We start from the raw sequence: 23171 nt of genomic DNA, 5'->3' as shown, positions 1-23171 counted from the left end.
CTGAAAAGGCTATTTAAAGCAGTTTATAGCAATTTATGGTGTGTGTATACTTGCCTCATTATTTGAAAACCACTTTATTTAATATAAGCATACACCATTTAAGAGTATGACAGAACATATGAACAAAGCACAACATGTACATTTTAAATTCCTAATATAAGAAACGCAGTGGTCTGGAAGCCCATTTAAATCCAGAAAAATAATTAAGACTCTTAATAATCTTTAATGTATTTCTTTTTGAATATTTTGACTATATGATACCAAAGCTCGGTTTTACTGGCCTGTTTATATTAGAGTTATGAAAAAGATCCATAGCACACGAATGAGGCTTATTGAAAATGTCTGGAGAGGAGGACTTTGGAGGGAAAAAGTAAATTGTGCACATGGATGTATGACGTCTTCTTTCTATGTGTGTGTGTGTCTGTGTGTGTCTCCCAATCTACTCATCTGCTGCTGTGATGATGCTGTGAAAACGTAGGCTCTCTGGTGAGAGTATGTGAGGCTACACTAATGCTGTATGAGGAGTAAACAATGCCATGAAGCAGAGACAGGGGAAAGTGCAGCATCACCAGCTACAAACTTACTGTTTTCAGTTCACTGAACAATTTCAGCATTTTTAAAATCTCATAATTTCATCCCTTTTAAAATAAAGTTTCTTTTGGCTAATACCAGGGTGTTTTTGTTGTTGTTGTATTTGTTTGGAGCCGGAATTAACCATATTTGGATGAATCCTTGCAAGTTCCGTTAGCAAGAGGTTAGCAAGGTAAATGCTAATGCTAAGCAATGGAAACATAAATTACTAGAATTTTAATCACTGAAACTAAAATCAGCGCCTCTTAGATGGTGTCATAACAATTTAAACATACTCCACACTGTACCTTAATATCCAATATGCTGTCACACACAAAAAAATGGTAAAATCATAAACAATGGGTGAAAGTAGCATCTAGTCTGCACTTTTACTACAACAAGCACAGGTACTGGCTCCCTGATAGGTGACTAACTCACTGTCCTAATATAGATAATGTAGATAATACAGTGAGTAGAAAAATAAACAGTTATTAATGCAATGAAACTCAACCATTACATAAACAGTAGCACTGTAGACCAAGTGACTTATGTAAACACAGACACCTGTGGCTAGTCTACTGGTAATTTTGGCAAATTAAGCTAACAAGTAATATAAAAAATGACCTCTAAAATTTCAGAATATTTACTCCTTTATTTCAAAAGCTTATAGAAATATGGAGAGAACACAAATACTTTCATAGGTGACCTGTGGGTGACATTTTCACTTTCCGTAACTGTTTCTCTTGTGTATATTTTTCTGCTGCACACTGAAAAAAAATCAACTAATTTTATTGTTAAGTATTTTCAGAGAAAGCTGCTTGTCATATCTCAGGAATACATCAGAGAAACCGGGAGTGTGCCCAGAAAAAGCAAAAGTAGCCATATTTTTCTGTGATTTGTTACTTTTTCTAATAGTTATATTAATTAACTCACCAGTCAATAATAATTTTGCTACTGGGATTCTTTCACTTGTACTTAAAAAACACATTTCGTCTAAAATGTCCCATTTTGTTTGGTTGTTTTTTCAGAATAAACACATTTAAACTATTTTAATGGGGAATGGTTAAAATTCCAGACACTGTGTTTTTATTACATGTTATATTCACCTCTGAAAATGTCAGAAATCAACGTACATATGATAAATATTGTATTAATTTCTAGATCTAGGTCTGAAGCTCCCAGTAGCAAACAAATAGATTCTGTTTGTTCTATTTTAGACCAGTGTGTTCTTTCTCCCTAAGTGTGGCATCACGAACCCTCCATACACTTCCGCTCGCCTCACCTCTCCCTGCTCTGTGTGGCACGAATCACGCCTCCTATCAGTGAGTGGGCTGTAAGTCAAATTAGCTCTTCGTCATCCTGCTCGCTGTGCACACCGGAGGCTACTGCGGTAAGATGCGGCGGCGCACGATGCCGAGCCGCGGCGGATGAGATGATGCGCAATGGCTGAACGAGTCGGGAGGAGAGAGCGAAAAAAAAGAGGCTGTGCTCTGATTTAAACGATGGGACAGGACTGAATGGATGTTCGAGCGATTTGTAACGTTTGTGGTGCAGGCCGAGTAGAAAGATGAGGCGGCGCTGATTCCACTTTAGGATGCTCCAGAGCCCGAGAGGAGGGGGAATAGGCTTCGTCTGTAAACAATAAGGAAGCAGAGGGGCATTAAGTAAAGGACACTTAATCCAGAGCCTGGACCTGAGACCCCGGGGCTTCGAAAAAGGTAAGAAACAATGAGCACTCGGCTGTGGGCATCCCTCTCAGGACATGCTGGCTGGGAACACAGGTAGTGCTGGTACACTGTGTGGTTTGACGTGGCTCATCTTCATCACAGTGGTGCTGATAGGAGTAGGCTAAGTATGACATACGTGGCTCAAACCTATTTTCGTCGCTTATGTGGCGGGTTATTGATGCTCTTCGGGTAAATCCTTTAAGCTGTGTGGGCAGGAGAAGTGGATTTATGGGTTTATGGCCACCTGTGTTTCGTTTTTAGTCTACTGGATGATTGTGTGTGGCTGATGCAACAACTAATCTAATTCTCACCACAATGCAAATGGTGTCAGTTCCCATTTTCATATATATATAAAAGAGCCTGTTTGGGTCGGAGTAGTGGGAAAAGAAGTCACTTTGGATTCAAATGCATGACCTCTGACAGACTCACACCTCCCACACTGACTTACAGCTGCAACCCATTGAGCCAAACCAAAGTGAAGTCAGCATTAAATAATTTTAATATTTAAGCTTTTTATTTATTTGCTGGATTGGGCCTCCTCTTGGCGGGATCCTTGCTCTTTAATCATATCACACTACCTTATAATAAGTCTGCACTATGAGTCTTTAATTTCCATGTTTGTTTTATTTATTTTACCCATTCCCCTGCAGGGTGCTCTGTGACAGCTGAGTCAGTCCTCAGTGAGGAGAGGACAGTGAACGGGGAGGGCGGCGAAGCTCTGGAGACAGCGTCACTGAGCGTCAGCCTGGAAGAAAACAAACTTCTCATTTCCCTTGCTCTCATCAGCATTGACAGCTGGACATCACACCTGCATGTTTCTCTTTATCATCAGGAGACTTTCTAAGTTGAGGAGTTATAGATGCAAACAGTGGCAGGTCGCCCGTCAGAAAAACAACTGATTCTGTCTTCAGATGCAGTCAGAATAATCTGCTAAAATATGAGATTACAAGGAGATTCATCTCCCTCCGGCCATGTTAGGAAACATCGTCTTCGGTACCACTGTCAGAATTAATCAGTGAGAAATTTGTTTTAGCTGTTTCATAGTGCCCAGTGATGTTTTTATAAATGATGATCTTTTTACCTTTGAGCTGTCAGGCTGTGAATCAAGAATAGATTCTTGATTGTGGCAGCGCTCCCTCTCACAAATGAGAATTGAACTTGAGCCGACAGGCTGCATTTTAATAAAGGATAAGCAAAAACCAACCAATAAAACATAGATGAGGCCCACAACAAGCACTATGCTCCAGCAGAATAACAACAACAACTACCCGTGCCTGAGCATGTCAGGCTCTAGCCGGGAGATGCTCCAGAAATGCTCCAGAGCCTCTCTGCCCTTCCCCAGCCGACTGGAGCTGGGACTGGCCGATCTGCCGCTCATTCGGGGTCTCCGAGCCTGGGCCCTGTGTTCCAGGAATCGCCACAAGACTGCTAATCTGCTGGGAGGACAAGCACCCACAGCTCCTCCTGCAGGTCGAGGAAGTTCAGCGTCCTGCCCCAGGCCTGCAGATGTTTGCCTGAGTGGCGAGTGGAGTCGCATGGGATATGGGCTTCCGCTCGGGGTGGACAGTAGGCAGGCTGGAATCGGAGCTTTGGTAACAGTTGCCACTCTGAAGACCTCAGAGGGCAGCGGGAAGACTCAGACTCAGTGTTTGTTCCTCCGGACTGAGAAAGGAAGCTGTTTGTATTCAGCAGCTAAGCCCAACTCTGGAGTGACAACCAGTGCAGCATCCAGTGTGGTCGGAGGATGGCTGAGAGGAAAGACTGGAGTAGGAGGAGGACGCAGAGACACTCCAGCTGGGCCAACTCCACCGGCACAGACTGGAGCAAACCGGGTTAGGGTGCGATCGGGGCGGAGATGGAGGAAGTCTGGCAATGCAGCGTGCCGGGAGAAAACAGGCGTGAGCAGAGAGAGGCAGCAGAGGAGCAGGGAAGTTCCTGCTGGTGAAATCGCTGTGGAAGAAAGGCAGGAAGAGCAAGACAAAGGAGGCCTGGACTGTAAACAGTTTCCCACCCCACAGCAGGACAGCCGGCGAGCCAGATGCAGCCACAGCGTTTCTCCTAAATCCTGCGTCCAGTGTGGAAGGAGAGCACAGAGGAGGAAAAGCCAGGATGGACACGAGGGAGGCATCCCAAACAGGCTGAACAGTGAGGTGACGGGAATGAGGAAGGAAAGGCAAAAGAATGAAGAGGAGGATAAGGGAGGCCTCGGCAAGTTAGAGTCTTCCAGCTCTGTTTTGACTGAACTAAACCCTGACCTAGAATCTACCCGTTCTTACAGTGACTCCCACGACAGCTGCGATGTGGGAGAAACAAGAGAAACTGAGAGCAGCGAGGGGCAGAAGACACAAGCTTCTCAGAGCAAGGCTGGCTATTCAGAGGAACAAGGGGACAGATACACTGAAGGAAATATCGTCACCCATGGACATTCTGGGTTGACTGATAATTTAAGACATAAGAACAGTGTTACTGAGAGAAAACAAAGTGAATGTCCCCGTGAAGAAGAAGAAGGGGCTAATGTAAACAGATTTTCTGATCTCGATGAAGCAGGTGAAGAATCAGAGAAAAGGGCTGAGTGTGCAGATGTTAAAGATGAAAAGGAGAACATCAGCGAGGCTCTTGATGAATTCTCCAGCTGGTGTGCAGTCTTTACGCCTGCCTCCAGCAGCACTGCAGTCTCCCTCACTTTTAACAAGTCAGCCGCACCCATAGAGGGCAGCGTCTGCAGTGCTGACCGTGAAACTTGTTGGGTTCAGGCTGAGCAGGAGAATCACGTTGAGGGGTATGAGCAAGAGGAAGAAAACTCTGAGGTAGAAGAACAGGCCAATGAGAAAACCACTGTGAATGAGGTATTGCATAGTAAACCTCAATCTGTGTTTAAAAATGAGGAGGAAGTGTTACCTTCACCCCTCACAGATGGAGATCATTCCATCTCTGAGTCAGGCGAGAGGATTGTGGCAGACAAGAGCAGCAAATGTGGGACCAAAGATGAGCTGGAGTCAGAAGAAGGAAATTTAGAAGAGAGCCTCAATCCTGAACATGGAGACGGAGCTGGGGAAATTCGGAAGTCGGATGAATGTAAAGGAGAAGTCACACTCAAAGATAGTTATGAAGGGACAGAGATAAACCGTGCTTCAGAGGAAGACTGGAGGTTACAGGAGGTTGAAGATGAACACAGGAAGTGGGAGGAGGAGGATGGATACACCTGTGCACAAACAAGCAATGCCCCTGTTGAACCAAGTGGAGAGACTAACATCACTAACACTGCCTGCACCAATCTCCCCACCTCCCCTGCGCTCTCCCAGGCTAATCCTGCCCCTTCCCTGCCCACCCTGGGATCCATGGCAACCGGCCTGCCCTGTCAGGAGAGGGAGGAGGAGGAGGAGGCAGTCAGTGCAACAGCAGGAGACAGAGAAGGAGGCCAAGAAGGGAAGAGAAGAGAGCTGGAGGAGCAGGGTGAGGTGGAGAGTGGCTCCACCGTGGCCACTGACGAAGGGAGGAAGGAGGAGGAGGAAGATGAGTTTGGAGTGTTCATGCAGGCGGAGGGAGAGCCAGCCTGGAGCGAGGAGTTCACCATGTCTGCCTCAGTGCCTTGTGGGAGCAGAGAGAGTGTTGGTGAGTCTCGTGGTTGTTCATTCTCTGTCCCTTTCTGTGTTTACGAGCCAGGCTTTCCTCTCATTTTAGTATCTCTTTCACTCCTTTGGGATCTTTGGTAAATTTGCCTTTCTGTGTGCTGTAGGCTTGGATCTGTTGGTCCTGGACAACAAGGCTGACACAGAAAGGCTTCAGAGATTTTCAGAAAAAAGTCAGAAATGTGCAGATTTAGACTCTTTAACACTCTTTGTGTTGTGTTGGGGAAACAAAGAGTGAATGGCAACGACTCCCTCAGAGAATTAGTGCATTTTTAACCTTTTGTACACTTTGAGGAATGCAAGTGTACACAATCTGTTTTCAAGAAGCGCACAAGTAGTTATGCACAAGTGGGTATTTACTTTTATCTTTCCAAAATCCTGCTGCTGTTATAGTTTCTATTTTATGAAGATGTGTTTGCGGGGATAAAGCAGCTGGAAGTCCTTACTTAAACTGCATTACTATGTACTATTTAAATACTGCAGACTTAATTTTTACTGTTTGTTAACTCCCTCCTCAAGAATTGAGATCTAATTATCTGGATCTAAGTTAGTGTTTTATAGAGAACATCAAGATATTTTGCAGGTTTTTAATATTGTCGCCCTCAAAAGATACATTCAAAAAAATAAAATAAAAACACTGGACTGAGATCAACTCCAAAAAGCAGTTGGGCCCTTCCTTATCTTTGGTACAACTTTTCCTACAAATCTACCTGATTCTTTTCGACTAATCCTGCTAACAAACCCATCTCAAAGCTTCCTGGGTACGCGGAATTAAAAAATATTGGACACCATCATTCAGTGCAAGAAGGTAATTGAGAAGAAAATATTTTTATTGGATTTTTTAAAGAACTGTATGATGAACAAAATAAAGCAGTGCTAGTACCTGAATCATAAATAAATGAATTTAATTAGTAGTCTGACAGTATGATGGCTCTTATCTGCTACACTCTTGAAGCAGACACGCGCAGGTATGTCAGATCTTTTACTCCTTGCGCCTCGTTGTTTTTCTCTCACAGCCGGTGTTAATCAGTCGTAATGATCCCTCATTCTGCTCCGTTTAGCTAATCACCTAAATCATGTTAAGCCCAGTTTCCACAGGGGGGCTAAATGAGGCTGTGCTGAGGTTGGTGCATAATTATGTCTCAGTCTGTTCTACTGAAAAGTTTATTTTAACATGTTGCTGATGGCTTATCAGTCTTAACATTTATCATCAGAGGGACTGATGTATGTAAAAGGGCAAAAATTAAAGGACCAGCTATAAAACCTAAAGGCTTTCTTCACCCACATTACTTATGCATATTTTCACACTTATCTGGCCTTTTAGTTTATTTTGGTTTTAATTATTAGTAATTAAAATGGGCTTTCAATAAACATGTGAGTTACAGTAGCAAATGTTCATATTAAACATGGCTGAAGTTGTTTTTTTCTATCTGTGGCTCTGTATGATGTCACTTATGATGGGCATCCCTAATAAGGCAATCTCAGGCACTGAAGCCCCACCCACATTCTGTTTAAGCATCTCAATGAGGGCCAGCCAATCAGGAAAATGCTGGCTTAAAAGGAGGAGGAGATAAATCTACTTGTTTCACACAGTGGATAAAGTGAAGTAGTTCACCATGACCCAAAAGTCTTTTAATAAATAGCTACAGTACTAAGATGGAGACAGAAACTTCAACAGACAAGAATGAGTGTAACAAACACCTTTCATAGCATTTGCAAACAGAGGTCTGGCTGTGCCTGTGTGAAATCTGGGAAAATACATATTATAAATCTACACTGAATATAACAACAAGGTTGAAAAAAATAGCTTGAAATAAAAGTAGTGAGAGGCAGAAAAAACATGGAAAAACATTTGATTGGAAGTGTGTTCCGGAACAGATTGTTTTAACTCATTCCTCCATAATGATACATTTGATCCCTCAGTGTATATCAATAAAGATGCCGTTTGAAGGGTACCTGCAAAGGCAGCGACCACCCTCACTAACATGTGATGCAAACTTAGTCAATTTGTTCTGTAAACAGGCCTGAAATGGGGGTAAAGAGTTAAAGTAAGGCAGCCTGATAATCATACAGCTAAAACACATGCTGTAACTTAGATGACGTAAATAAGTTGTTGACCAGTAGTACTTTTAATCTTGTGATAAATATGCAGAGTTCTTTCTTGCCTTGGTAGGCATCACTTACCAGCACAGTGGAAATAAGACTGTAGTTTGTCCTGACCTGGATTCCTAACTGATCTCCCCGTCTCACTACACGGTATTAATCATTCAGAGTCGAGCTAAGAGAGGGGGAGGAAGCAAACAGGCCAGTGAGCTCTCCTGTTAGCCTCAGGTTATTGGGCAACGGGTGAAAAGGAAACAGTCTCACAGACAAGTGTCTGATAGATACATCGTCGGATAAATACACCGAGCAATGGAGAGCGACGTGTAGATGTGTCAAAGCAGCAGGGATCGAAGAGAGATACAAATATTCGCTGAAATGTTTCCACGCAGTGAGATGTCGCGGTGAGATTAAAGTCCAACATACAAACTCAAAGAGTCCCGCAGAGTCTGGTACAGCAGGCAACTTTTTAAGCAACAGCAGGAAGCAGTCACAGCCATAGACAACACAATGATACGACAAGGTGATTAACAGAATAATAAATGCAAGTTGTCTTGCTGTGCTGCTGACAAATAGAAAGCTGAAGAGCTACTAAAACTGTGGGTTTTAATTCTGGCACATCTAATAATAATTTAAAATATTAGCATGGTGCCTCCGTAACCAAGATTTACAGGTGTCCCCTAAATGCATCACATGCAAGAAAAACAAAGTTTGCTTTGGATGTTACATTCGGTGGAAAAAGGAACTCCCCATCAATCAGACGACCTCCTATTAACAAGAACTGGGAAACAGTGGGAAGGGAAAACTCCCTTTTAACAGGAAGAACCCTCCAGTGGAAGGGAGGGGCAGCACTGGACAGGACAGGACTGGTCAACAGTATTTTGGATGCACATATTGTCTGTCCATCCATCTTCTGAACTGCTTTTCCAGTTCTTGGTCACAGAAGACTAAAGTCTGTTCCAGGTGTCGCATGAAAAATACTGTACCTCCCTTTAAAAAGCATCAGGTCTATTTTATAGGTTAGCTGCATCCATCTGCACAGAGCACGTGAGGACGACAGGAACGGCTTAGTCTGCAACAGTAAGACTCCATGAATTGAAACCATCTAAAGCATCTTAGAAACTTGTCAAGGTTTAAGTAGACTGAATAAACAGTTAGTGAAGATATGCAAAGATCAGACAGAGATTTCTTAAATTATTAGTTGGATGTGTTGTAGGGTCTGTAGAATTTAATTTAATTTTCCAGCATTTAAAAACGATTGTGGACATTTGTACAAAACAGTTATTGGGATTCTTCATTCATTTGGATAAACTGGCCCCGTTTGGAAGCCGTCCTAGTAATTATTGTCACCTTTAGCACCAATGCTGCTGTTGCTGTATTATAATACAGGGTTAATGCCCATTATTGTCCTTTAAGAGCATCGAAAGCACATACTACAGGGAGTGCAGAATTATTAGGCAAGTTGTATTTTTGAGGAATAATGTTATTATTGAACAACAACCATGTTCTCAATGAACCCAGAAAACTCATTAATATCAAAGCTGAATGTTTTTGGAAGTAGTTTTTAGTTTGTTTTTAGTTTTAGCTATTTTAGGGGGATATCTGTGTGTGCAGGTGACTATTACTGTGCATAATTATTAGGCAACTTAACAAAAAACAAATATATACCCATTTCAATTATTTATTTTTACCAGTGAAACCAATATAACATCTCCACATTCACAAATATACATTTCTGACATTCAAAAACAAAACAAAAACAAATCAGCGACCAATATAGCCACCTTTCTTTGCAAGGACACTCAAAAGCCTGCCATCCATGGATTCTGTCAGTGTTTTGATCTGTTCACCATCAACATTACGTGCAGCAGCAACCACAGCCTCCCAGACACTGTTCAGAGAGGTGTACTGTTTTCCCTCCTTGTAAATCTCACATTTGATGATGGACCACAGGTTCTCAATGGGGTTCAGTTCAGGTGAACAAGTTGGCCATGTCATTAGTTTTTCTTCTTTTATACCCTTTCTTGCCAGCCACGCTGTGGAGTACTTGGACGCGTGTGATGGAGCATTGTCCTGCATGAAAATCATGTTTTTCTTGAAGGATGCAGACTTCTTCCTGTACCACTGCTTGAAGAAGGTGTCTTCCAGAAACTGGTAGTAGGACTGGGAGTTGAGCTTGACTCCATCCTCAACCCGAAAAGGCCCCACAAGCTCATCTTTGATGATACCAGCCCAAACCAGTACTCCACCTCCACCTTGCTGGTGTCTGAGTCGGACTGGAGCTCTCTGCCCTTTACCAATCCAGCCACGGGCCCATCCATCTGGCCCATCAAGACTCACTCTCATTTCATCAGTCCATAAAACCTTAGAAAAATCAGTCGTGAGATATTTCTTGGCCCAGTCTTGACGTTTCAGCTTGTGTGTCTTGTTCAGTGGTGGTCGTCTTTCAGCCTTTCTTACCTTGGCCATGTCTCTGAGTATTGCACACCTTGTGCTTTTGGGCACTCCAGTGATGTTGCAGCTCTGAAATATGGCCAAACTGGTGGCAAGTGGCATCTTGGCAGCTGCACGCTTGACTTTTCTCAGTTCATGGGCAGTTATTTTGCGCCTTGGTTTTTCCACACGCTTCTTGCGACCCTGTTGACTATTTTGAATGAAACGCTTGATTGTTCGATGATCACGCTGCAGAAGCTTTGCAATTTTGAGACTGCTGCATCCCTCTGCAAGATATCTCACTATTTTTGACTTTTCTGAGCCTGTCAAGTCCTTCTTTTGACCCATTTTGCCAAAGGAAAGGACGTTGCCTAATAATTATGCTCACCTGATATAGGGTGTTGATGTCATTAGACCACACCCCTTCTCATTACAGAGATGCACATCACCTAATATGCTTAATTGGTAGTAGGCTTTCGAGCCTATACAGCTTGGAGTAAGACAACATGCACGAAGAGGATGATGTGGACAAAATACTCATTTGCCTAATAATTCTGCACTCCCTGTATGTACTAAGACTTAATGTGCATGTGCCTGTGTGTGTGTTTGATAACAGCACTTGGGAAGCATGTTATCACCAGTGAGTCGACCCTCTGGACGCCAGGCAAGACGGACAGCTCGTTCCACCAGTCAGGCGACACCTGGACAGCCTTCCCTCAGGATTCATCAGATGAAGGTGGAGACGTTGTGGAGCAGTGGTGGCCAGCCAGTGCTGTGGAGGAGAGGAGAGACAGACTCTCAGCCAATCAGAACCTGGTACAGTTGTCCTTCAGTAACTGCTATAAAAACGGTTCTGTTTGTTCAGTAAGAGCTAAAGTGGCCATTACATCCACTTCACTGAGTCCACAAACTCCTCAGGATTGGTTCATTTGTGTCACAGCATTGAATTTCTGTCTTGCGTGGTTTGTCTCTGTGACTCTAACCTCTGTTTGCACTTCCTGTACCATCGATCAGGGATGCTCGGTGGATTCAGGGAGTTATTTGTGTAGTTACTCAGTCCCCTGTGGATCATGCAGTAGAAAAGAATTATTCAAGTTTAAATCTATGCATTATTTGCTCCATCTGCTATTCTTAGTGTCTGGTAGATATAGCTGGCCCTGGGTGAAATGTACAAAAACCTTCGTGTGTGTATTGTATCTTGGCTATAACTTAGAGAAGGAGTTTAGTTTCACGTCCAAATCTCTGTTCATGCAGGATTTGTTTTTTGGTGAGAGATGGGGTGATTTTAGTGTTATCTGTGTGGGTCACTAATTTTTATCCAGTTGAAAGTGTATATGTCTGTACCTAAAATTTCCCCCTTTTTCTCAGTTGGCTGTGCCATTACCATGGAAACACGGCTCACCCTGATGTAACCCTGCAGGAGGAGTGACTAAGTTTTATGAGTAAAAATTAATCAGTATTTTCTCCAGCGTTATAACTCACATTACCCCAGCTTCTTTTTTTTTTCTCCTTAAAAATAAAATTTAAAAATAAGAAGTCAGCACTGCGGGGAGAGTCTCCCAGTGGACATTAAGCACAGTGCAAAGATGCAGATGAAAAATTAGCCCTGCCCAAAACTGCAGTGAAGCAGAGTGAGAGGAGACTGGCTGTTTTTAAATAAGTTGGTTCATGTGCCTGTGGTGCCACAAGGAGACCTTTATGAAAATAAAGTATTAACTTTTCATGTAATGAACCATAAATGCATATTTTTTTCCTAAATGCTGCAAATGTGTTTTTGATGCTTGTGTTTTGACTGTTTTCTTGCGGTGTGCTGAGCTCTCAAGCTGTATTTGATGAGCTCTCTCTGTATTTACTGCAGGCGGCTGTCTTTGCTGAAGCCTTCCCCTCATTTACTGGTTCATCCTCAAGTGACTCCTGTGACCTCAGTACTGTTCCCACACTGAGCCAGCTCCTCAGAGGCGGAGCAAGCCACGACCAGGGGTAGGTGAACCGTGCTGACGAAGGCCATCATGTGTAGCGATGACTCTAGATAAAAGATGGATGGGAATAAACCTAAGAACCTGAGTGAAGTCGGTGCACAAGTACCTTCAATGTACATTCTTCAGCTCTCTTTATCCATGCCATCAGTAAACACTTTCCTGGTTTCAATCATTAGTTTCAGCTTTCACCAAAGACAGCACAAGTTTAATTTAGTAACGTGTGTTTCCCACCATTTCCCACAAGGATAAGCAGAAGAGATTAGATGGGATGTTTCCCACTAGTGTCTAGAAGGATGATAAAGTAGGCTGTGATTCAGGGCTAATGAAACCAGTCATAAATTCTGTTTTGATTTCTATATTGTTGCATAAGTACTCTGTACTGAATGGATCAGACCCCCAAAATCATCAGACTCAGTTTTACTCCTGCAAATTTTTATGATTGTATTTTGACAGATTGTCATCCTTCACCAAACTCCAAATTGATTTGATAAAAGAGAACAACAAGATCTTTTTAGATCTTTCTCATAAATATTGAACTTTTTCTTCTTCATAAAACTATTCCATAAATTCACCATTTTAACAGAAATACTGTGTTTTCCTTACATAATGTTGACTCTTTTTCTTAAATATTCATACTTGTTTTTAAAGAAAATACTTGTAACAATTACCAAAAACTATCATTCAGGGAAACTTTCATTTTAAACAATCTGTATGGGGTTCATTTAAAAAAATATATCATTATACATACAAGTCCTTTTTTAATGGAATTATTCACAAAATTACCTCCTTGTCCCTCCAACACTGAATTTCTCTAAATCATTTGTGTCATTTTACTCGAGTCAAACAGGAATGAATACAAAATGCATAATTTGATGTTCTTTTATGGTGTCGGTGGTTTTACGAGATAAAACACTATACGTTGACAAGTTGAAAGAAAATGTGGCCACCTAGTGGTGACTGTGTGAAATGCAACTACATTTCAAGGAACTGTTAGAATTTGTACCCCTGGACAGCCTAATAGGAGCAACCCTTGAATTTCAGATATGCTTACAGAACAAAATGACTGGGTTGGTGAGGGTGCTCTCTGCCTGTGCAGCTACCCTTGAAAAAACCTGGGAACTATTCTAGTGGTCGTAAAACCACCTTCTGTGGTCACAAACAAAGATGACCATGCTGACCACACTGTCACATAGGACAGAGAAAGAAACGTACTTCTATCCCAAAGGTTCGCCACAGCAGATTGCATCCATATTGGATTGTGTAGAAGTTTTACACCACATACCCTCCTCTTTATCCAGGCTTGTGACCCCTGAGCTTTTGACTCCTATACAGAATCTTGATCTTGAATCTTTGAAAAGCAATCATTTAAAACAAATGTTCTTCTTGTGCATGAAATCGTGTGTCTGTGTCTTTGAACCTTTAGGCTGTTGGACAGTTTCCATGACTTGAACAAAATGATCGGCCAGAGATATAAGAGAGCCAACGGCGTGTCTCGTAACCTGCTGCTGAAGACTTTACACCTGGAGCAGCCGCACACTGTGAGTAAAGACCGACACCATGCACATGGAAATGCGAGCCCAGCAGCTTTGGAGACGAGTGCGTCTTAATCGCTCGCTGCGGACATGTTTCAGTGTTCACAATCTGATAGAAAACACTTAAGAAATCAAATTTTACAGCAAATGTTCCGTCTCTTTACTCATAATTTGCTGCAGGGGAATTAGCACAGAGCACTTAGTGTTCACTTTCAATTTGTGAAGCTTCGCGGTTGTTAAATTGAATTCGTCAACACAGCCTTAACATGTAACACGAACTGATAGTGCTGTTTGACCGATAGCCTTGAAACCTGCAGCCTCATTCAAATGATGCGACTGCTGTTTTATGCAGAACGCTCAGTACACGAACAGCCCCGGGCGCGCTGCTGAACCGAGTCACATCAGAAAGCTACAAGGCACCTTCAAAATATGCAAGTGTGGGGTTTACCCGTCCACTGTGTGACTGCTTGCTACAGGCCAGAAGCAGCAATCAACATTATCACAGTGCATGAAATGTGAATTTAATGATCATTTTATCTATGCTTCTTTTTTCACTTGTCCCTGCTTCGTTATATTTTAAACTGGGTTACAGCAGAGGGCCAGTTTGCAGCAGCAGATAAATCATCTCATCACAAAGGTCTTATTTTACTCAATTATAGTTTTTGTCGTTAATTTTTCCACAATGCTGCATCTTTCACTCTACATAAATTCAAATATAAGTTATTGCTGTTTAGTTACTTTGCTACTGAATGTGGTGTGAAAATACCACTTTTTGGTTTTCATTATCATTTGACTGGGGTGTTATTTTCTAATCGAGCAATTATTAAATTATAAAGTCTTCAGTAACCTTTCTAATTAACAATTCAGACATAAAGATAGAAGACTGAGAATAGTTCTATGTGATAACGTTTATGATGTTTTGAATTTTTAAAGAAAGGTAACTGATTTAAAAAAAAATCAAATTGAGACTGGTACGATAAAATTATGCTAAGCTAGGAACTACAAAAGCTAAAACCTCTGCAGATTAACAAAATAGCCAAGGTTATTGATACAAGCTACAAGAAATTACCACCGGGATGGGCTATAATAGAGGAATATTGTTAGACACATTGAGAAAACAAACAAAAGAGGTGTGGAGATTTAAGGTAATTGGAAGGAATGACCAAAAAAAGGAGAAGCAAAGTGTTGCTGTTTAAGGTTAAAGATGCCCTCGGCTGAAAAGAGACGGGACTTGAGGTAGTATATTTGAAATCTGGGTTATATCCAGATGTGCAAACGTGCAGCGCTGACATGGGGGCCTACAATTTATCAGACAATAGATGTTTACATGTGTCGTACTGGCTGTGCAGCAATGATAAAGCATGCACAAATCAAATGTTCACTGAAGGTCAAAGTGATATTGTTTACGCAGGCGACAACAGTGGAGGACAGGATGAAGTAGGGTGGTGTTTCAGCTGTCGGGTGTTTAGTGCAAGCCAAAATTTGAAGGTGAACTTTTATTTTGTTTATTTCTGCAGAAAATAGTCTGAAATGTTGTCAGTATGTCTTTTGATTGCAGGCACTTTTGCAGCATCTGGACCTAACGCAGTACCTTCAGCAGTCTCGCTGCCTCTGGTTCAGATCGAGTGCTCTTTTGAAGTAGGCCACGTTTCTGTCAGAGGGGATGTTTGCTGTCTCTTCGGCTCCCTTGTTAGCGTTACCTAGATTTTCCTGATAGATGGCTCTGTTTGGCACAGGAATGTCTTTTTCCATATTTTTCAGATAACTTCCCTTGCTCACATATCGTGTGTTATATGATGGCTATGTGACAAGCAGGTTGTGGACGCAAACTCAGAACAACTGGAAACAGGAATGAACTTTAAAAAAAAACAGTTTTAAAACTGAATATTCATATTAATACAAAACCTAAAGCAAGAGCAAAGAATTCAAATACTAGCAAACTTCAAGGAGACACAGAACAAGGAGATGCACGGCCATGAGGGACAATCTGACAAGGAAAAAGGACAGACTCAAACAATAGATTCAAGATAACAAAGGGAAAAGTAGCAGGTGGCAGCATAGCTGAGGACACTTGCACCAGCAGAATTCTGGGTACGATCCGGTGATGTTGATGTTTTCCAGATTTGTGTGTTTATGTGTGCGTTTGCAGATCCAAATGGAAGTTTTGTTATAAGGAGGCAGAGTCCAGTTCAACTCTCACATTAGAAATCTCAGTTTATTTACAGATCAGGCGTCCTGAAAGAGAGAGGGGAGTGTGAGGTGTTTTTTCTACAAGGTTGTCAGTGCTCCCCCTCCTCGTCTGGGCTCACACCTCACAGTTCTGATAATTGGTCTTCATTGTAAGATCTGCAGGGAAACCACGCTCACATCTGCTGTGTCATCCTAATCAGAGCTAATGGCACTGTGGGCTTTGAGCCTACGACAAGTCAATAATTCTATAATTATGGATTTGATTTTATCATTTGTTCATATTTGTTGTAACCTTCTCTCTGGCTAGTTGATAAACTACGCTGTAGTCAGCTGTGTTGCTGATTTTAGTTTTCATCTTTGCAGGAAAGCAGACCTGCTTCCTCGACAGCAAACTGCCGCCTCTCCCCTGGCCTCCCCTCAGCCAATCAGCATGCTCAACATGCCGCTGCTAAGCGACGGCTGTCCTATGACTACAACAGGAACATCATGGAGTAACTCTGTGGACCTCAGCTCTGGTTTGGCTGTCAGCATTCACAATGAAGGACTCCAGGTTTTAACATGTTTCCCGAGGCTCCGGATTCACAGCATGTTAAACTGCAAGTCAAGCACTCATCGACCTGCTGACTCTTTGCACACTTCCTGGTTATTTAAGCCTGAGACAGTGAGGAGAGCTGGTGTCTCCTCCACCACCTGCTGATGTATACTGGGGGAGTGGTTTTTTTTATATCACGTGTTCATCACCTTGTTCACTATCACCACTACCACCCATTAAGTCTCCACCTTATCTACTGAGATTCTTTGGAGCATTGTGACCCGTTACAAGGTACACGCCGCCACCTTAAAGGCACTCTAATTTTTTCCTCCATAAACAGAAATAGATCTGAAGTACCACTGCTTTTTGTCTCAAGGGTAGAATAAATATAAAGGAGATAAAACTCACATGGGGTGAACTTAAATAATAAAAATAAATATTTAAGGCAGAAGAAGTCACTTTGATGAGTGACGAAACGTTTCTCCCACTGAAATCGCTACGTCCAGATGAACAGAATCAACCTTTTGGGGTATATAAGACAACGTTTTACACACATTGGCGGCCCTGTTATTCATGATTTTGGAACTCTGACATGCCGGTTGTTTAGCTTTCATTTGCAGTCTCTCGTTTTTTGTCGTGCAGATATGGAAGAGTGTAATTGGGGCAAAAAGTTATTGCCTCCAGTGTTGCTGATCTAACAGTCAAACAAAATAATATTGCACTACACTACAGTTTAAATTTGAAATAGATTTTTTTATTAAGTAGGAAAATCCCAGTTCTGAAAAAATGGCATTCTTCATATACTATATGCTGTATACTGTAAGCATATTCATAGAATATGTCAGGCTGAAAGGGGAAAAACATCTGGGGTTATTGGTTAAGTTTCAAGCCATTTATAACTCATGAAGACACAGCTTTACTTCATGCAAGGGGCCTTTAAGGCTTCTCCTTATTTCCTGTCATGTATATACTCTTACATTGATGGATGCTCGTGTTAAACATGGGTTCAAATATTGAGCCTAAAGCTCTGACGTCAGACTACTCCAAACACACTTTTTTTTTCTACTTTTTTCCTACATATCATTTCAGTCACACAGGTGTGGCTGTGAGCACTAAAGCCCCGCCTACCTGTGTTCAAACCAATCAGGAGAGGCTCTAATACAGCTTTCAGACGGAGTATGAGCTGGGCGGCTGCATCAATGGCCAGTGTGAATTTTGAATGAGCAGAACAGGTACAAGACAAACTGTGTCAACATGACATTTTAAATTACCCAAGCATCTGTACTTTTCAGCTATTTCAAATTGGACTAATAAGCGATTGTGATGGAGGCATACATGTCTGTATTATTGAGTGCCAAGTCAGGTAAATGGGAACTATCCAGAAAACTAGATTTGTAGTTATATTTCCAGCCACGTTTTATGAAAGTAGCATAAAGTTCCAGTCTTCCTCCCGGAAAAGATCTCTGGGTTTAATTAGAGAAGAAGACTCGATGACACGATGCTTGTTTTTGTTCTGTAGCTCCATTAATGTGGTGGCCTGACCCTTTGTAACAGCTTCACTCCTCCTCAGTTTTCCTGTCTGTAGCACCTCTACAGATGTCACCATCACCTGGATTCATGCACACGTTCAGTAGAAGTAACAGAAAAACCTTTTGTCTAGTCGTGTCATCACACAGAAGATCAAAGTTGAGCATTGTTATTTTTTTCAAAAGCCTAGAGCAGATATAATAATGAGTACTAAAGAAAGATCAAGACTTTTTGTTTTAATTTTGTTTACATTTGACATTTTGATGCATGTGCTTTCATTGTGTATTTGCTACTGAAAAGCCAGTGACAGGAACAGGTCTCAACTTTGTTCTGGTTCCTCAGAGAAACAAGTTTGTCTTCCAGTTAGTGCCAACAGAGAAAGTGCCAATGTTTACGAGGTTACGGAAGTGATTTCAGGAGGAAATGTTTGTCTTGTTTCTCAAACACACTGAAGTGGACTCAACAAAAGCATGTGATGTTCCACCTTTTTCTTTCTTTGTCTTTCTGTCTCGCTTCTTGTCTGCCGAATGTTTCAGTACATTCGTTTTAGTTCAGCGCTGTTCTGTAGTCGAGTCCACTTCATGGGCAAAACTTGAATTTAGCTGCCAGTCAAAATGATATTTTATGAGAATATTGTTCACATTATGCCGATCATGCGCCGCGTTTCTAATTTGTGTCACCTCAGAAAACTTTAAGTCGCTCTGTTGTGTATTTCAATTGTTAACTCTGTCATCTGTGATGAAATTCAGAATCAGTCGTGTGTGTGTGTGTGTGTGTGTGTGTGTGTGTGTGTGTGTGTGTGTGTGTGTGCGCGCCATTTATACAACATTCAAATTCTTGAAAAAATTGGATATTTTCTGTCACAATGAGGAGGATCCAGCTGTCACCTTGTTGACTGATGTAATAAAATGATACTGCGTGCTGGCTAATGCTTCCTCCTGACATGCAGAATTATGTGACCTGTTGATTTCATGAAGAGGGAACCACTGGCTGACTAGTAACTCGGATAAAATCATCACATGGTCTGCTCTTCTGGGCCATGTTCGAACATTTTGAAATCCACTCACTCAACCTTTGTAAATATTACGAAACGAACAAATATTTTCCAGACAGACCAAGAAGAAGTCAGACCTGACGTAATTCAGCTGACGTCTCATGGAGTCAATGAAGGTTTTTCATTGAGCTTGTCATGAAAAACATTCAAACCCATCCATCTTTTTTCCTAACCACTTATCAGATTCACGGTTACCAGCTGTCAGTGGGTGATGACCTATCCTCAGATTTCTGGAATCCGACCAAACAATTAATGAACATAAATATGTTTTAGGTTTACTCTTTGCCAAAATTGCTGCACATTATTCTAATTAATATATTAGCACATATCTACTTTATTGCTCTATGGATTAGCGTGGGACTTTGTTCATAAGTCCATAACTTTGGTCCATGTTTCTTATACTTATACAGGAAATATATAGATACAGAAAATATGTCTCGTCTTTGTGAAAGCCATTGATATAATTTATCAAGACAACTTAACCTGAAGAGGCTTTGATACGAATGTTTCTCGAGAATAGAAACTGTTGTGCGCCTGACAAACAGAAGCTGTAAACTAAACTGAAACAAGAAAATTCTGAAAATTAACTGTGAAACCAAAATAGAAACAAATTTTTCTGCTTTGGTTAAAAACTGACCAAACATTTAATAGACTGTCATTTTCACACTTTCACTTGAGGAAGTTTGAGGAGAATAAGGTCACGATATTTTCCGCAATCATCCTGTTTCACATTTAGCTTCAAACATGTCTCCACCTCTGGAGATACTCCACATGGTTCAAGGCAAAGGAGCTGCACCGACAGGGGGCGTAACACACATCTCCTCTCACTAGCTGTAAATATTTACTGCTCTGTCCTCACAGTTTCATAATCTGTCGTATTTTGGGAACTGGAGAGTTAAACACCGTGTGATGGTCACCACTGTTGGGCGGTGTTGAGAAAAGTTCAGAGCTGCAGGCCATGTTTGAAGGACTGATGATAATGTCCCTGCTTTTATTCTAGCACCATTTAATGTTGGCTTTTAATAACATCTATTTAATTGATTTTCATTAAATATTTGTTGCACATAGAGCCTAATGCATTTTGTTATATCTGCCTTTTACTGTCACGTACCCTCCAGTAGGTCAAAGATTTCATTAGTCTACAGGGCAGAATTCAGTTAATTACCTGCAAAGCAATTAAAATTAGTCTCACTTTGACTCTGTCATGCAAAAACATTGCATTATGTTGATTTTTAGAAAATATTACATCATCAGGAAAAGTAAAATCTGTAAATGTCTACTTTAGAATAAAATCCCTGGTGTTGAATATGTGAACAGTCATCAACTTCTGCAGGATTAATGACACTTAATGCTGCTTCTGTAACATATGCAAAACAGTGTGGAACATCAGAAAACAAGCCAAACGTCTGCTAAACTTGATGGCCTGTGTTTTAAATGTGGCTTCAAAAAAAACAAACTTGATAACAGCTGCTGAACTGGTAAAAAGCTGCTGGTCACACGGCAAAAGATTTCTGGCCTGTTGGCTGTTTACCATCACAGCCTGACTATTAATACAAGGACATATAATAGTGCACACTGTGATAACCAACTGGGACATTGTGTGAGGAAAACAGCGTGTAAAATATCAAGCTGCGTTCTTGCATGTAATAATTCATGTTGCAGACTGCGAGAGGGGCTGAAGTGATTCACAAAATCACTGCATACAGATGCCTGTGAATACAACGTAAAGGAATTTTTTCATATTTATAGAAGATCATATCTTATTTCAGCTTTAGCAGCACTATCGCCTAATAAATTCTATTTTATTTTATCAGAAGCTGAAGACATGGACTGGTTCACTTTTTAACGTGATAAATAATCCAGTATTAGCGAGATTATCCTGTGTGGCATGTCACCATCACCTCTTTCCGAGATCAGTGGCGCAGAGAGAGTTAAGCACTTTATTTGCTGAGTCAGAGCAGCTGCCTGCCCGCTGTGCTATCATAACAGAGCTTTATACTGCAGGGTAGAAAACAGGCAGATGAGCAGCAGACTGCCCTGACCTCACCGTTTACACCGCATGAGTCAGCTGGCCTTATGCATAAACAGCACAGACAAGCCAGCGATTACTTCCAGGAGAAGCAAACAGAGCACAGTGAGAGTGTTTTGTTGTACCTAGTAACCGCTGGGTAAGAGCCGAACAGCCCAGGAACTCCCATCTGACCTTCACATGAAGCGGCAGATCAGTTAAGTTTCCGCCAACTTGAGTTAAAGGGGAAGTCCAACATTTGTGGGAAATACAGTACAGATGACATGCATAGCTGTCCAGGCTTCTTGAAGGACATTCAAAGCGCTTCTTTGCAGCTTGTTCTCTGTCATGATGATTCCACGCTGCTCTAATGATGGTGGGGTTAGGACTAAATTTGGCTTAATCGCGGTATAAGACCAGTTTCAGTCCAGTTCTAGTGTAATCTGGCATATTTCTCTCTGTTCCCTTCCTTAAGACGGGCTTCTTGACAGCCTCCCTTACACTGTGACCATTTCTGCTGAGGCTTCATGAACAGCTGGATCAACCGAAGGGCCAGATGTGTCTCTCAGGCCTGTGTCAGGTCTTTGCAGGATTTTTTCCCCTTTAAGGACATGAATTTCAGATAATTGAACTTTTGTTTTTCCCAAAACATTGACTAACTTGCAGTTTCTATAGATTCAAATAAACAAATGGAACAAATTATGTTTTTGTAACATGGTGTACTTAGAGATAAAATTACTACACTCACACTTGTAGCTGCTGAAGGGACTTTTAATTAAAGGGGACCTGTAATGGTCACGAGCTGTCCAGGATGTCCCCCACTATGGTAGCTTGGAAAGGCTGCAGCCCCCTGTGACCCTGAATTGAATAAGCAGAAGAGATGGATGGATGGATGAGACATGAAGTTTTGAAAAATAAGACCAATGAATGTACAAGCAATCCCTTTGAGCCAAAAGCTCATGCTTCAAACAGTTTTGGGGGTTTTTCTCTCCCTGGCTCTCTATGATGGCATCAGTACCTGGTCAGCTCAAGCACAACAGCTCCACCCACCTGTTGTTCAGGTGTTGTTCAGTGAGCAGCAGTTGATCAGCAGCAAAACGAAAAACTTTCTTAAAGGGAGGGGTAAAGGTAGTAAAACAACCTTTCAGATAGAGGATGAACTGAGGTGCCACACAAAGGCCCAGTGTAAGACAAATAAAGATTATTTTGAATTTTAAATCAAGATAAACAGTTCTAATATAGTCCAAGAATAAATCATCATACATCTTTTGTCCATGTGAGCATTAAAAATGCTGTGGAAAGGCAGTGGCATGATCATGGATATCATGGAAACTGACCAGAATTCCTCCGTGGCAGAATAGACTCAGTTTACATGAAGAACTACTGAACAAAGATATGAACACTGAAAGAATTTAGCGGATTTCATAGGGTGTTTTCTTCTTATCATCATCAGGATCCAGAATGACTTTTCTTCTGCTTATCAAAATATTGAATGGCACATTCAGAGGAGGACACAGGAGGGCTAAATGTGTGGAAGGGTGTGGACTTCCTCTGAGCCCAAAACATGCGAAATAAAAGCAAAACCACTTTGGGCCGTAATACGCAAGAAAAAAACGGTATTACTGTTCCGTAAGTAAGGCAGCACGGTGGTTAGCACTGTCGCCGCACAGCAAGAAGGTCCTGAGTTCAATTCCAAAAGCCAAAAGACGCTATTATTCTAGTTTTTCTTTTTTTTTCTTTCTTTCTTTTCAGGCGTTTTTTATTACAAGCACAGAGGGTTTTTTTCTGGCGATTCTTAAGAACAGTGGTAATATTTTTCAGGCTTTTCTTGAAATTAGGGGCGGGTGTATCACGGGAAAGATGTGATCATTTAAGTCTAATAAACGAATA

The 23171-nt window shown here is 41.5% G+C and overlaps 1 protein-coding gene across 2 annotated transcripts; it reads left to right on the top strand.

Moving 5' to 3' along the window:
- The first annotated feature begins 1946 nt into the window (after positions 1–1946).
- On the top strand, positions 1947–19161 carry LOC309688285 (uncharacterized protein). Of its 2 annotated transcripts, none has more exons than XM_082503904.1 (6): positions 1947–2288; positions 2948–5909; positions 11076–11275; positions 12318–12439; positions 13862–13976; positions 15382–16499. In XM_082503904.1, the coding sequence occupies exons 2-6, from the start codon at positions 3515–3517 to the stop codon at positions 15409–15411; spliced, it is 2862 nt and encodes a 953-aa protein (XP_082360030.1). In that variant the 5' UTR covers positions 1947–2288; positions 2948–3514; the 3' UTR covers positions 15412–16499. The 2 variants fall into 2 exon arrangements, with proteins under 2 accessions (XP_082360030.1, XP_082360029.1); XM_082503903.1 differs by lacking the exon at positions 15382–16499 and adding an exon at positions 16524–19161 and having other exon boundaries at positions 1948–2288.
- Positions 19162–23171: the final 4010 nt, after the last annotated feature.

Source organism: Aulonocara stuartgranti, assembly GCF_965226115.1.
Source record: "Aulonocara stuartgranti genome assembly, chromosome: 14".
Lineage (NCBI taxonomy): Eukaryota > Metazoa > Chordata > Actinopteri > Cichliformes > Cichlidae > Aulonocara > Aulonocara stuartgranti.
This window is presented reverse-complemented; position numbering and strand designations above follow the sequence as displayed.